Source organism: Eucalyptus grandis, chromosome 1 (genome assembly GCF_016545825.1).
Source record: "Eucalyptus grandis isolate ANBG69807.140 chromosome 1, ASM1654582v1, whole genome shotgun sequence".
In the NCBI taxonomy this organism is placed as follows: domain Eukaryota; kingdom Viridiplantae; phylum Streptophyta; class Magnoliopsida; order Myrtales; family Myrtaceae; genus Eucalyptus; species Eucalyptus grandis.
Genome location: NC_052612.1, coordinates 33,765,411 through 33,780,330, shown reverse-complemented (window position 1 = coordinate 33,780,330; position 14,920 = coordinate 33,765,411). Strand labels below are relative to the sequence as shown.

At 42.4% G+C, this 14,920-nt stretch overlaps 2 protein-coding genes across 2 annotated transcripts; both read right to left on the bottom strand.

Annotated features, from left to right (window-relative positions):
• Positions 1-6,681: 6,681 nt before the first annotated feature.
• LOC104434067 (probable L-type lectin-domain containing receptor kinase S.7) lies at positions 6,682-9,174 on the bottom strand. Its single transcript, XM_010047023.3, has one exon. It carries the CDS (start codon positions 8,926-8,928, stop codon positions 6,907-6,909), a length of 2,022 nt encoding a protein of 673 aa, XP_010045325.2. The 5' UTR covers positions 8,929-9,174; the 3' UTR covers positions 6,682-6,906.
• Positions 9,175-12,352: 3,178 nt separating this feature from the next.
• LOC104434057 (60S ribosomal protein L9) lies at positions 12,353-14,675 on the bottom strand. The gene is made up of 3 exons (XM_010047011.3): positions 14,230-14,675; positions 13,253-13,375; positions 12,353-12,701 (listed from the first exon to the last, which is right to left on the bottom strand). The coding sequence occupies exons 1-3, from the start codon at positions 14,602-14,604 to the stop codon at positions 12,615-12,617; spliced, it is 585 nt and encodes a 194-aa protein (XP_010045313.1). The 5' UTR covers positions 14,605-14,675; the 3' UTR covers positions 12,353-12,614.
• Positions 14,676-14,920: the final 245 nt, after the last annotated feature.

The following is a 14,920-nucleotide window of genomic DNA, read 5'->3' as shown; positions in this document are numbered from 1 at the left end:
AAAAAAAGAATCAACACAATAAAACTCTTCTTCTTTTCCCGCCATCACGCGACCGTCGCCCCCGCCCCGCCGGCCGAGCTCGCCTAGCTGGGCGAGGTCCGGCGATCTCGCCGGGAGGCTCGCCCGGCCGGGCGAGGTCCGGCGAGCTCGCCGGAGGCTCGCCCGACCCACTAGCGAGGTCCGACGAGCTCACCCGAGGCTCGCCCAACCATTGGCAAGCCTCGCCGCCGGGGTTGGGCGAGGCCCGCCTAGCCATCGGCCGAGCTCGCCTAGCCCGACCGGGCCAAGCGGCCTCACCCAGCCCCTGGCGAGGCCCGCCTATCCACCGGCGAGGCCGAGGCTCGCCCAGGGCTAGGCGAGGCCCGCCTAACCACCGCCGGCTCGCCTAGCTCGACCGGGCTGCCAGCGAGCCTCGCCCGCCCCGGCGAGGCCCGCTGCCCGTCGACTCCAGCGACGCCGGGGGGCCGGGCGAGCGTCACCTGGCAACAGGAGAGGCTGCGCGACGCTCCGGTGAGGTCGCCGCCACAAGAAGAAAAGAAAAATAGGAGAAAAAGGAAAAAATGAAAAGAAAATGAAAAAGGTAAAAAAAAAGAAAAGAAAAAAAAAGTAGAAAAATTATTTAAAAATAAAAATAATTTAGAATGTAATCAATGGACACGTTATCAAACGCAATTTATTCCAATAATAAAAATTTTAGACGCTATTCAAACACGTTCTTTTTACTCGGGAATCGCTCCTAACGTAATCAAAAATAATCATTTCTTTGTCGAATCGGTTCCTTGTAACACCGAAACAAACGCGCCCTTAGCACAAATATTACTTTAGCTGTAAGCTTCAGGTACGAAGCCTACTTGGTCATTCGATCTCTTCGATTTAGCGCGTGTCCCTTTTAAGAGGTCGTGAAATAAGTTTAAATGATGCAGGCAGTCCAACTTAGAAACAGGTTCACAAGAGCAGATTTAACATTTAAGAAGGGAGGTTGCATTCGCCCAACATTAACAATTAGTGATCCGGCGTATGATCATTATAACACAGGTTGTACCGAAGTCCTAAGATATCAATCCAGAATTCTCCATTTCTTGCAATGTGTAGATGGAGTCTCCCAAATCTAGCGGCTTCCATAGGGCCAGCGACATCACTGGAAATGTACACAGGAATAGCCAGCACAGAGACCTGTAGTGTCTAAAAACAGGTAGATGGTCCTTTTCACTCTTACTTATGTTTAGGTTATTTTTAATAGCAGTTTACTAATACAAACAAAAGAGAAATATGAACTCATTAATACAATAAATTTGTTAGCTATCTACCAAAAACATTGAAACAAAATAAAAAATGGAAATGGATAATAATAATAAATGAAGGCAAGTGAGACCTCACAAGGGAAATATCATTTGAGGAACATGGATAGTCAAAAAATCAATAAAAGAATAAAAAATGTGAGACTCAAGAGTATAATCAAATAAAAATAAAAGGTGGAGTCAATAAAAGGAATCGGCTTTTTTATTTGTTTTTATTTCTTCTTTTCTTTCTTGCAGATCTTGGTTTCTTTATTCTTCATTCTTTCCAAGCCTTTGATGTCTTAGTGTCCGCTCTTGCAAATCTATGTTCTCTCTTGCAGGCTATTCTCTTCTTTCTATAGCCCCCAATCCTCCTTGCTGTTCTTCTTCTAGCACAAATCCCTCGTACATTTGCAATCTCCAAAAAATTGCTTACTTCAATGATCCACATTCTCTTCATTTGCTATCAGAGGTATTCTGGCGAAAGCCTATTTTTTTTCCTTTTTAGGTTTCTTGGTCTCGAGTCATGCTTTCTGGTCGCCATTGAGTGTTTCTTTATATCTTTTGTTGAAAGTGAATTTGAGTTTTGGGTTGTGGAAATGCTTGATCTTCTGCATTTAGAGTATATCGTGCATCAAAACAGTGTTTGTGAATTAAATGTGCAATTGCTTTGTAATCTGTAGCATACTTGCGTCCTATGGACTTTTGCTTCCTTTGGGTTCAATTTCTTACTATGGTTTCCATAAGTTCTTCATCATTAGTTTTGGGATGCTGGTGTTGCTTCTCATTAATTGATTTGATGGAAATAATGATGCAGAAAATGCTTAATCTATTTGTTTGCTCTCAAGGCGAACTGAGTAATCTATTTTCTTCGATAACAATGGAGGCCAAATCCTTTCGCTTTCTCAAGATTGTGGTTGTTGAGTTTAAATCTAGGGCGGAGGCTAATGGACGCCTCTTGTCCGAAAAATTAGGCTGTAGCCATAAAGTAGTTCCCGCAGTGCTTGTCTTTGCTTTAAAACAAATGTGGTATGTTGTATCGAAATCGACAACAATGTGGTCTATTAATCACCGCCTGCATGCGGCTGAGAAAACGGTACGTTGGGGAGGTCACAGGTGAGCTAAATGCCCGTGCTAGTGAAAGTGTGGAGGATGACGGAATTTGGATCATAGACAGAAAACAAAGGACAATGGGTTTGGGGAAGAAGGAGTAGGAGGCGTAGAAAGAACAGAATGGCTTGCAAGAAAGAAAGTAAAGAGAGAGAAAGAAGGAAAGTGGGACTCGCAGAGAAAAAAAGAAGAAAAAAAAAAAAAAGTTGACCAAATTTAAAGAAAAGGATTGCATATGTAAAGTTAAGTGACGGCCCATAAGGAATAATATGGTCAAAACACAAAAAGGTAATGTCTAAGTCAAATGAGGAGTGGAGAAAATGCGATCAATTTTATTAAACTAGGGTTCTTGGTTCTTTTTAGGCTTTTTTGAACATAATGTGAGAGGCCGGCTGAATTTTGTGTTTTTATTCTCTCTTTCTAGGGTGCTTTAGATATATGTAAGAGTTGAATGATTCCGCGGGAGTTAATTCTTTTGGTCATATTAATCATTGATGATGCATCAATTCATTCCCACATTATCTTGTGAAATGCTCATAAAAGTTTTTAGTTTTACGTAAGTTCAGAATTGATCCGTTGCGAATCACTGAATAATTGCAAACGAGATCAGCTTTCGTTCCTTTTATTTCATTGATGGAAAGTGAATTGGATGGTAATTCTGCAGGACAAATTGATTGCTTGCCGATTTACTTCCTTCGTGGGATATCCTACTACCAAGAAAGCTCCCAAAACTATGATTTAATCCTTAAAACGGACATGAGCAAATCTGCCCTTATTAAATTAAGGTAGCGGTTCAAGTACAAAATATCAATCGGTTCCAGAAAGAAATGAAAAAACAGGCATCGACTTTCGCTAAATCTGTGGATTCACGTGGTCACTTTCCTTGCGTAGTTGCCTCATACAAGCTATACACATAATCAGCCCCCAGCATCAGATCAGATCCAGAGACACCGCGTGGTCTTCTCCACATCAACACTCAGCCTCTCCCATCTCACTTCGCTAAGATGGCCAAGCTTTCGTTCGCGCAGTTCTTCATCGCGGCCCTCGTTTTCTCAGGTTTTTATTCATGAGTTTTTTTTTTCCTTTCTTTCTGTGGCCATCTTGCTTCGCACGACGTGAAGGGACTCTGCACACTGCTTTGTTACTGACGTTCTTGGTCGATGGAAAAATGCAGCCTTGTACGTGTGCCCTCATGCATTAACACCGCCTTCCTGCAGTGAGGTTCTGGAACAAGATCTCAAGGACTGTGCCGACCAGCCTTGTGTGGAGCAGTGTCAGAGCAAACACGGCACAGATTACAGCGCCGCGGGCTGCGGGAAAGACTTCGACCGCCGAATAAAGTGCATATGCTTCTTTTTTTGTTAAGTGTTTGCGCATGCGCCACGATCTACTTTCGAGTAGCTTTGTTCGGCACAATACCCCAATAACAAGGCGCATCAAATGTCTCACCGCTTGAATTCTTGAGTTGATTGAATAATATTTGATCTCTGGCCCCTTTTCCTATCTCTTGATTTCACATTCAATATCTCTATGGTTACCTTGTGAAGACGGATGGCTGCAATTTGGGATTTTTGTCATTCCTGGCGACAATAATTAACTATGATAAAGCAATTTTTGTCATTCCTGGAGATGTTGATTGACTATGATAAAGCATGTCTATTGCAACCGGAATTGATTAATAGTACTAACAACCTGCTAATGACACTTAGCTATTGCCACGCCCTTTTTTTTGTTGTTGGCACAAGTTAGAAACTTAAAGGTTATAATACTTTATATCTTAAGAGACTTTTTTTTCTTTTCTTTTTTACCATTAGAGGACTAATAGTTTGACAAGCGATAGACTATGCTAGATGTAGGGTTTTATTGGCATCTTAGATTGACATGACTATGCTATTCACTATCGTGTGAACATGCGTCTCATCTTCAAAAACCTAGGAAAGTTTTTGCCCAATCACTTGGATGTCATGATTACTTCAGACCTTAATGGTGTGTACTTACTTGTAAAAAGATGAGAAATAAAACTCAGGTGGTTTTGGTTCAACTTGAAAATGAGTTTTAGTATAATGCAAATGTTCAAAGCAAAGGCTTTTTGGCGAAATGCAAATTACATTTGGTAAATTCTCTTTGCAAAGCAACTTTGATTTCAAGTAGTGTTTGACAAAAATGACTTTTGCAAGAAAATTTGGCTGCATTATATATATATTGGTTAGAAAAACACTCAAACCCTTCGCTAGAGTCAACAAAGTGCTTAGGCCATTGCTGAGCCAGATTTGCACCAACGGCTATTGGTTGAGGTCGCTCGACCTTGGGCTCCTCAGCGAGGGTCGCGCAATCAAGCAACCCTCACTGGTCCTTTGTTAGCTTGATGTATCCTCGTTGACCCTTGTCAACTGCCCCTGCACAAAGAAGATGTACAATAACAAGGAGGGGGCAAAACCAGAAAACTAAAGAATTGTTGGCGATAGTTTTGGAAAGGAAAACAACATTTAACCGTAGTTTTAGCACTCCTCAAATGCTGAAAGCTTAATGGTTTTTCCTTCTTTTTTTTGGGTAAAGCTGAAAGCTTAATGCTAATCTCTACTAGCATTAAGTTTTTAGCCTTCTCAAGACTAGTATCCAACCAAAAGCCACTTAGAGATTTGGGAAGGCTCGCCGAACACCCCAATATTTCCTCAATGGGCTTTTCAGACCAAAAGCATCTTGGAAAAGTATTTGGATTAGTGAAATGCCAAAACCCTTCAAAACATATAAATATCTACATGGAAGTTCATGTAAAGGTTTTTTTTTTTTTTTTTTTTTTCGTAATTACATTTGTATATTTGAAAAGCCGCTTGGGAAGGAGTTTCACTGTGTTCTTGTGCTGTCAAACGTTGATGGAGAAACTAATGCATATGTTACTCCTACTTGGTATGATGACGTGGTTTTGTATTGGAAATTGCTATTGGTAGCTATACAATTACCGCCTTACTGGGGAGAAAGTTTAGTGAAATCTGTACTCAGGCACAGGCACAGGCTTTTCTTAAACTTTGAGACGAACATAAAAGAGCAATGCAGGATACAAGGAGGAGCTACATTATCTGTGCTATTGTTCTGCAAGCTTTAACCAGAGGCGGCATAAGAGCACAAAAACTGTGTTAACTTTTATGTATGGCAATGGAAGGTATTATCAACTGCGGAGTACGTACAAATAACAAGTGAGAAAAGCATAGGTGTTGCCTTCTAGATCAGGGTGTGACTTCACATACTGAAAGGATGTAGTAAATTTTTCTCTCTCCCCTCCCAAACACCATGCATGCCGACTGTCTTAGAGTGTTCTTTCTTGCACTCCTCTTTTGGCTCCATCGAGAGGCAGAACAATTAGGGCACAAGCTGCATTTAATGGACACCTATATCATCCTTAGCTGCTGAAAACTTGTATCTCTGAAATGTTCAATCGAATTGGGTCCAAATTTAGTTGCTTGGTTTTGGTATCTATAGTAAACTCCTCAGTTATGGCCACTTCTAGTCACAGAGTACACGTGCAAGGTAAGCTGTGAATCGGCTGCTGCAAAAGTATTGATCGCCATGTACAGCATATGGCAGGAGGTTAAATCATTGTTCGGTTAAGTCAATAGAAGTTGGAAGCATGTATTTGCTTTTTCCTAGCTGATACTATTCCTACATCCTATACATCAATGTTCAAGCAGATTTAGCTTTATATAACGTGCATAGAAGTCATGCAACTTTGCTACATCACTATTGGATGAATATTCATAGACAAAGTTACAGGCCGATGGTCATCAGAATTCTGTCGATAATGTAATCTCTTGTTTGCCTCGCTCTATTGTCAGAATCACTGCAAAAGTTTATTGTAAGGAGCAGCAAAATGACAGAGCCATGATCAAGTAATGTCTTCTCTAGATCGTGAATTGCACCAGTTGCTAAGAAGCATTCTTACCACTGGTATTGGCTATGACTTGTGACTCTCACCATCATGTTTCCATTTCGTGTACCCTTTAAAAAACGGATATATCAATGCTGACTTTGGTGCTGTGCTGTGGATAGTCGTTGCTTTTGTTTGTAATATCTTGCTTCTCTCTGCATTTTCTGTTGGCCTGTGGAAGCATAAGACGAAGGCTCATGTTGTTTATCATCTTTTCAATTCTCTTTTGAGAGTTGTGGTGGCCTTGCGAGTTTTCATTGACTATGGACATTTAACACAAACATTACTTTAGCAGTAAGCTTAAGGCATGAAACTTACTCAGACATTCGATCTCTTGGTTTTAGCACGAGTCCCTTTTAAGCGATCATGAAATTAGTCAAAATAATGCAGGAGTCCAACTTAGAAACAGTTTCACAAGAGCAGAGTCTAAACTTTAGAAATTAATTTACATTCACCCAACATTAAAAAACAGTGATCCGGCGTATGACCATTATAACACTGGTCGTACCAAAATCATATTTCAATCCAGAATCTCCATATCTTGCAATGTGTAGATGGAGTCTCCCAAAGCTAACAGCTTCCGTAGGGCCAGCAACATCACTGGAAAGGTGCACAGGAATAGCCAGCACAGAGACCTGTAGTGCTGCTATAAGGGAACAAAGCGACAGGTCGACTCAGTGGCAGCTCAGGAATCGGTCTATCGGTGGCCAGGAGATCGACCACCTCCTCCATACTAGGCCTACCTTTACTCTCATTCAGGGTACAAAGCAAACCAATCTCCAAAACTCGAATTGCTTGTTCAAGGTTGACCAGCGAGCCCATCCTACTATCGAACACCTTCACCTTCTCGTTTCTCTCATGCAGTCTCCATGCGAAATTCAGCAAATCCTTCTCTTCTTCTTCTTCCATCTCCAGGTCGCTCCTCCTTCTACCTGCAATGACCTCCAGAGCAAAGACCCCGAACTCAAAAACATCAGCCGCTTGACTCACTGCTGACTCGAACTTTCTTGACCCCGAACCTGAGAGCACAAATCCAAAATCCCCTAATGCAGCACGGAAAGTGACGTCAAGGAGGACACTGGTCGTCCTCATGTTCTTGTGTGCAAGTTTCTTTGAATGCAAAAAATTTAAAGCTTCCGCCGCATCCTTGATGACCTTGAACCGCCTTGTCCACGGCAAGACGCCTGCTCCGAATAACCATTTATCAAGACTTCCATTTGGGAAGAAATCATAGATAACCATGAGTTCCCCTTTGTCATGACACCACCCTCGGATGGGAACCAAATTGGGGTGACGCATACGACTGATGGTGCAAATATCTTTCAAAATTCTTCGCCCATCTGATCCATTTGAGTTCAGAAAATGAGTTGAGAACCGTTTCACGGCTACTTGGCAGCCATTCGGTAGCTTTCCCCTATAAAAAGAACCTCTGTAGTCACTTCCTAGTACTTCATACTCCCCGAAACCATGGGTTGCACAGGATACCTCATTGACAGTGAAGCTGCGTGGCTTGTTAGGAGGCCTTGGTCGTTGTATATTCTCCGGCAAGATGATGGTGCTCGGTTTATCTCCTCTGCGCTTGCTATTATAGTACAAGCTGACTAGAACTGCGAGAGCCAGCACCACGGCAGCTGCAAAAATCAAGAAATTGCTAATTGGTTCTCTTCTTGGTCCTCCTGGAGTCTCAGTATTTCCCAGGATGATCTTGCTCTGGCAAGTTTCTTCTGATGGGATACGGAGAAAAGCCTGGCTTGTCGATGTGAAGTTCCACGAGAGAATGTTGTGGATTTGGGTCAAGTTCCCCGTGGAAGCCGAGAACCCCACAAACATATACTCCTTCAGATAAGGAGAGAGATCAAGGAATCCAGAAAATGCAGGAGCGGAAAAGAATTCTTGCCCCTCTGATCCGAGATGGATTTCGATCCATCTTTTTGGACTGTCATATCTAATTCGAGCTCGGTGAATGGACCCGTCCTTGAGAGAAACCCCGATATCGGACACATTGATTATCCTTGTGGACACAATGCTACCCAAGTTGATGCCGACATGGTTGTCATTTGGGTCACCAAATTCAGGATTGCAGCGTGTATCGAATTCCACGGCTACAGCTTTGTACTCCTCGTCGCATGCATCATTAAGCATCCCAAGCCACGGCCCTGATCTTCCAACAGTGAACTCATCAGGTACTATGATAAAAGTTAAGCCGCTGCCGCCATGGCTGCTCTCTGTACCCGCAGAGCCGGTGTGATTCTTGGAATCAGCTACAAAGCTGTCATTCAATTGGAAATCGAAAGTAGTCTCGAAGGAAGCCGGGGTTCCCGTGGCTGGGTCGAGCAAGCGAACGGGAAAGGAGTAGAGGGCTCGGCCAGCAAGATGCCGAAGATCAATGGCTTTGGACACGTCGGGGATTTGGACTGCACTCTTTTCCTTGGACAGCTTCGCACTGCCCAAGAGCCTCAAATCATGAACTGTCCTGGGGTTGTCTAAGCTGAAATCGGGGAAAGAAAGGTGCTTCGTCACGTTGACCACGGGTCCCGCAACCTTCTTCTTAGCTGAATCGACCACGAGCGAGCTTTCTACCAAGAGCAGAAGCAGAAAAAGAAAACTCGAGGAGGCCATGACAGCAAAAAGAAGAGCAGAGAGATACCGGGTTTTGCTTCTGTGAAATCAAAAGCTAATGCATATCCCTCTCGTGCTCCTAGATAATGCTAAGAACATGGTGCGCTCGTTACGCTGATGTGGCGATGTCACGACAGTGTCTTGACCCGTCTGCTCATAAAGACAGACGATCGTGATTGATGCCAATCTTGGACATGTCTAAGCAGTCTGCGGCTCCACTTGCATGAGCAGAGGGCAAGCACGGGGACACACATGAGTGGGAATCTTTTATTGGGTGTGGCACTCCACGAGCAGATGGCGACGGGATGATTTCCCCGTATCATGTGCTCATTATCAACTTTGTTGTGGGGCATGTTTCCGGTCGGTGTGTGGTGGATTGTAGTTCTCGAGACGTCCAGCGTTGGAACATCTGTTTCGGTCCTCCTGCCCGGAATAAGACCCGACCTTCCATTACCCAATTCGAGACGAAAAGAAGACAGAGGCTGCGTCGTGTCGTGTCGTGCCGTCAATTGAGGTTTCCTATTCTGCTTTCCGTAACGTGAGCAGTACAAATCCAGCTTCTTCTGCACAGATGATTGCCGCAGGGTAGGCACCAAACTAAAAAGATACGCATCTCTGGGTAGGATTGATATGCTACCCCAACTTGAAGTCGGAAGAATCATGGAGAACATGAATTGGTTAATCTAGAGGCGTGAGCAAAGTTCGGTAGGTATCTGAAGAAATATCTGCAGGAGATGCGTGCCAACATTTCCTGTCATTATTTGGTATTATCAAACGTTATACCAGCAACGCCAGGACACGATAAGGGCTTATGGTTCCGGCATTTACTTTGAATGGACTCCACATTCTTTGACAAGACAGATGCCAACCGCGAACTCTGGCAAATCGAAATCTGTTGCCGGCAATGCCTGCAAGGTCGGCATCGTCGTCCAAACAACCTCATCCACAGGTTAATCAATACCCCAGAATTCGTTCTTGTAATCTTCTGAGGGATTTACTTATTTCTAAAGCAGAGTCGCTCTATCAATTATTTTAGAGGACATGGATAGTCTCAACGCCGTGCTGCCATCCTTGAGGGGGTTTCATAGCCTTCCCGTTTGTCTTTGTTTGAGGATTTATCAACAGAGGAACGAGAACAATGAGGAGAGAACTGGGTCGGCAAATCTTCGCTCGGCTTTAGTACCGTCACCGTTTCTTCTTACTCCCCCGCCAAGATTCGTGAGAAATGGCCGAGTTGGTCTAAGCGTCGGATTAAGGTCCTGGTTCAATAGGGTGCGGATTCAAATCACGCTCTCCTCACGTTCCTCTCTATTTTGTCATCCAGCTGGGAGAAGTAATCATTTCTTTCACGCAAATAATTAGCGGGTGCGGTCGTTTTCGTTACGATATGTGTTTGATTCTGATTGTGAAGTCACAACCACTCACCATTTTCCGAAATTTTGGATTCCATTCAATATATTTGAGTTTTTTTTTTTTTTGGGTCAGTCCTACTTTACGCCTACTCTACACTCACTTCGCAGACTCCACTCGCCATTTTCCGAAAGTTTGGATTCCATTCAATATATTTGAGTTAAAACACAAGTTTTTTGAGCCACTTTCACAGCTCTAACTCTGTTGTCATTCGATTTTTTTTTTTTTTTCTTAAGCAAAATAGTTCTACCAATTTTTTTTGGGGCCGCGTATGGTCTCCAAGCCATGCCATTTTTCCGGGGGTTCATTGCCCACCGTTCCTCTTTCATTGATTTATTGACAGGACGCGGGACTTCGGCCCAGAATTCTAAAGATAACATTGGTAAGTAAGCTTTAAGATTCGGTTAATCCTCAAATGCGTAGGTAATTTTCGAAATATTGGCAGTCCATCACAAATTTGAAGAGTTATCCGTAATTTGGGATGATATCATCAACAATCCGTACAGCGCAAGCACCGCGAGTTTAACACGCAGGCAACGCAAAGGACTGTTCTTCCTTTTGGCGCGGCGAATTCTCAACAATTTCACAGATAAATAAGTCCGGCATGCAAAACTGCTTGGACAAGCAGCAGTAACAAAGCATTCACAAGCTGTCGTTTGAAGCTTAATCTACTAAGTTGCGTTTGACGATTAAGATAAAATTTAGGATAACATAAAATTTATCATTTCTTACTTTTGATGCCTATTTAAGATAGTATGAAATTAGATATAAATAAGATATAAACCAAATAAAATTATCTCACAAAAGATGTGGGATAAAGGTATATAAGATTTATAAAATCAATAATACGAAAGTTTTTTTCTTAAATATTTTTTTAAAATTAAAAATTAAAATTATATTTCAATATAAATAATATTAGAATTCTAATATAAAAATTGAAAATACCAAAAAATAAAATTTTAGTTTATTTAATTTAATCTTATTTTTATTTATATATTTGAATTTAATTCTATCTTATAATATAAATTCAATATATAACTAAAATTCTATTATATATTTCAGGTGTTTTAGCATTTTCAGTATATTAATACAATTTTCTATTTAACAAAATTTTATTAGAGAATAATGAAAGGGGAAGAAAGAAATAAAAAAGATTAATTAAAAAAGAGAGGAAAATAAAATAAAAATAAAATAAAAATAAAGTTGACAAAAATATCACAAGAGATTTTTACTATATTCGTTTTGTAAACTTTATGGTTGGACGTATATATCAAATAATATATATATATATATACCTAACTTTATTATTGTAATCACCCAACAACTTTCTTGATTAGAAATTTAACGATCAAGCTATCTTGATTAGAAATCTGAACAACTATATTGATTAGAACTCTGGACGACCAAGCTATCTTGATTAGAAATCTAATGACCAAGTAATCTTGATTAGAAATCTGAACAGCTATCTTGATTAGAACTTTGAACAACCAAACGTAATCTTATTAAAGGTACATTTAGTAGAGAAAATACTCTCTAGCCAAATCTTTGTAAAGAAGCATCTGCTTGACAAATCGCCTCAAGTTCTTCAAAATCATCGCCACCGCCATCAATACGAGTTGAGATTCATGTATATGACCTAGAGAAGGGAAATTGCTGGACACATCAGAAAAGGGACATAGGATCAGGGGCGGGACTAGACAAAGCCATGGCATTATGCACCTCTTTTCTTGGGAGCAATACTTTCAAGTGAACCACAAGGTAGCAAGTATATATGTTTCACAATCATTAGCTGAATAACGATATGGACTAGACAAATCAATTAGCAACACTTCATTCACCTTTGTCGATCTATAATTGCTTGAAATTAACCGTGACCAATCTCCTTCCTCTTCAAATACTCTCACAAAGTTCACAAACTCCGGTTCTCCACAGAGTAGAGGCAGGTGGGTCAAGAAGCATGCATGGCAAAAACTGAACAGAGATAAGAGACATGTCTTGCGCATGCCTTCAATGCTTGAATCAACTGGTCATCATTTTTTCAGTGGTTATATAGAGGATAACGCGCTCAAATAATCAATTTCAATCCGATAAAGATGTGGTTTCCCTTTGCCGAGTTGCTGACCACGAGTCCAAAAGAAGGACAAAAGCAAAAGAGTAAATAAATTTAGACCTGGAAATGTTTAACTACCCATACTACAAAAAAGCCAATTTTAACAACTGCTTGAAACAAGATCAACAAAACCTTGAAACAGTATAACATGCAAGGCCTCCACCAATCATTCCCCCTCAAGAATTGTTCCCTTCTCACTAACATAGATACCATCAAGGAACTTCCGGATATCTTTGTTCTTGACATGGCATTTCTGTTTCCAAACAAAAAAGATGGATTAGCAATGCTACGCATGCATACATGCAGGAGTATGTTTCTTCAGCAGAGGAAGAAGAATGCGGCGGGAGGGGGAGTGGTGACAGGCATTAAGTCAACCAGCAATCAGAACATTGGGCGTTGGGTTTTCATTCTGTTATATAGGCAAACTTCAGAAAGGGGGGAAATAGTGACAGGCATCAGATCAACCAGCAATAAGAAAATGGAGCAAAAAAGATAGTTTTCCTGTGTTGGGTTTCATTCTGTTTTATAGGCAGACTTCAGAAATGGGGGAGGTGGTGGTGACAGGCATTAGATCAACCAGCAATCAGAAAAGTGGAACCAAATAGATAGTTTTCCTGTGTTGGGTTTCATTCTGTTTTGCAGGCAAACTTCAGAGGGTTATTGCAACATGAAAAACTAAACTACAATATTAAACCGGCATATTAGTGGAGTCTTCCTTCTTCTCCCAAAATATTGCAAGTAGGCATAAGCACAAGTGCATCTAAATATGTCACAGAGAGAGGAGTCAACGGGGGCTGCCCATACCTGATTTATCAGGGCACACGATCGTGAAACAAGTTCAATATCATTTCCATCCAGAACGAGCTCATCCTTGACCTTCTCAGAACGAAGAACGCTCACTCCCTCAAGCATATCAACCTTCCTCACCTGATTCAAATAGGAGCTTTATCAGTATCGGGTCAAATAGTAAAGCAGTCGCAGACATCAACTACTCGAGTAGAGTTCCACGAACATAGTTTTTAGCATCTCTCAACACACTCTCTCTGAGTCTACCACAGTATAATACAGTTACAATCAAACATATTCAAAATGGAAAATCAAGCCATTCTCCATTAGTGGCCATTAGGCATGATAGATGGGTAACGGCAAGTGTTAAAATCAAGCAAGTCATTCAGCAGCTCACAAGCTGGATGTCCTCACAAGCGGCAACTAAATAGTCAAAGCCATGCAGGGGCACCATGACAACACTTTAAAAATCAGTATGGAAAGTCCTCACAGGACACGTCGAATGCAGTTCTTATCTAACCGTATATTTCAACACAAGGCTCGAAGTGAACAACACCAGCATGAAAAGTAAATGCCCGTAAAGGTCCAGATAATAACAATTTACATCAAATCTAGCAGTTGACAGACAGTTTAGCACGAGAACTACCCGCATTCAGTATTTAGATAGGCATCCCAGAACAAAATTCACTGCAGCTAAAGTAACGATCTATAAATCATAGTTTAGCAATCCACTCGAAGCTCCTCAGCTTTTATTAGATTGTCAGGACCCCAAAATAAGAACTTGCAAGCTTCTAGGCCTTAGGCTTACTAATGCATTAAGGCGCACGATACCGACATTGATAAACCTTCTTCTCAGTCTCAGTGCACATCACAGATGCTTATCCCCCAGAACAACCATCTACCCACCGCGACCACAACATCCGACCAACCAAATAGCGACACAAAGGAAAGTCTTTTCACACGATCAAGGACACACGCGGGCCAAGCCAACGCACCTTCTTCTCGCCGAGGAAGTTGCGGATCTCGATGGACTTGCTGGCATTGGTGATGCTGGCGTTGATGGGGAAGTGGGCGTAGACGAAGCGCATCTTGTAGCGGTACCCCTTGGTGACGCCGGTGATGAGGTTCTCGACGTGGCTGAGGGCGGTGCGGATGGCGGCGGAGGTCTTGCGGGTGCCGAACCAGGCCTCGATGCGGAGCTTCCGGCCGCCGGTGGCCTCGTCCCGGATGAGCTGGAAGTCGAGGTTGAGGTGCTTGAAGTTGCGGGTGAGCTTGCCCCGGGGGCCCTCCACCTCGATGACCTTGGCGTTGATCTTGATGCTCACCCCGTCGGGGATGTCCATCGTCTCCGACGACAGGATCGTCTTCATCTCCGCAGTCGGCTCGGGCGGCGGGAGCTGCAACTGCGGAGAAGGAAGTGAAAAATGGAGGAGGAGCAGGAGAGAAGTAAAACCCTAGGGAGGAAGGGGGTTATATGCGATGCGACGCGACTACGAGGCCGTGAGGAAAGGCCCAATTTCCCATGGGCCCATGGGCCAAAGAGCCCAAGATGAATTACAGTGAAGGCGAAGCCCCTGGGCTTTCGTTTATTTGCAAAGTAGCAAGGGGATCGGTCTCAGGAAAGGCCCAAGGGCCCAAGAGCCCAAGATGAAACATAGTCGAGGCAAAGCCCCTGGGCTTTCATTT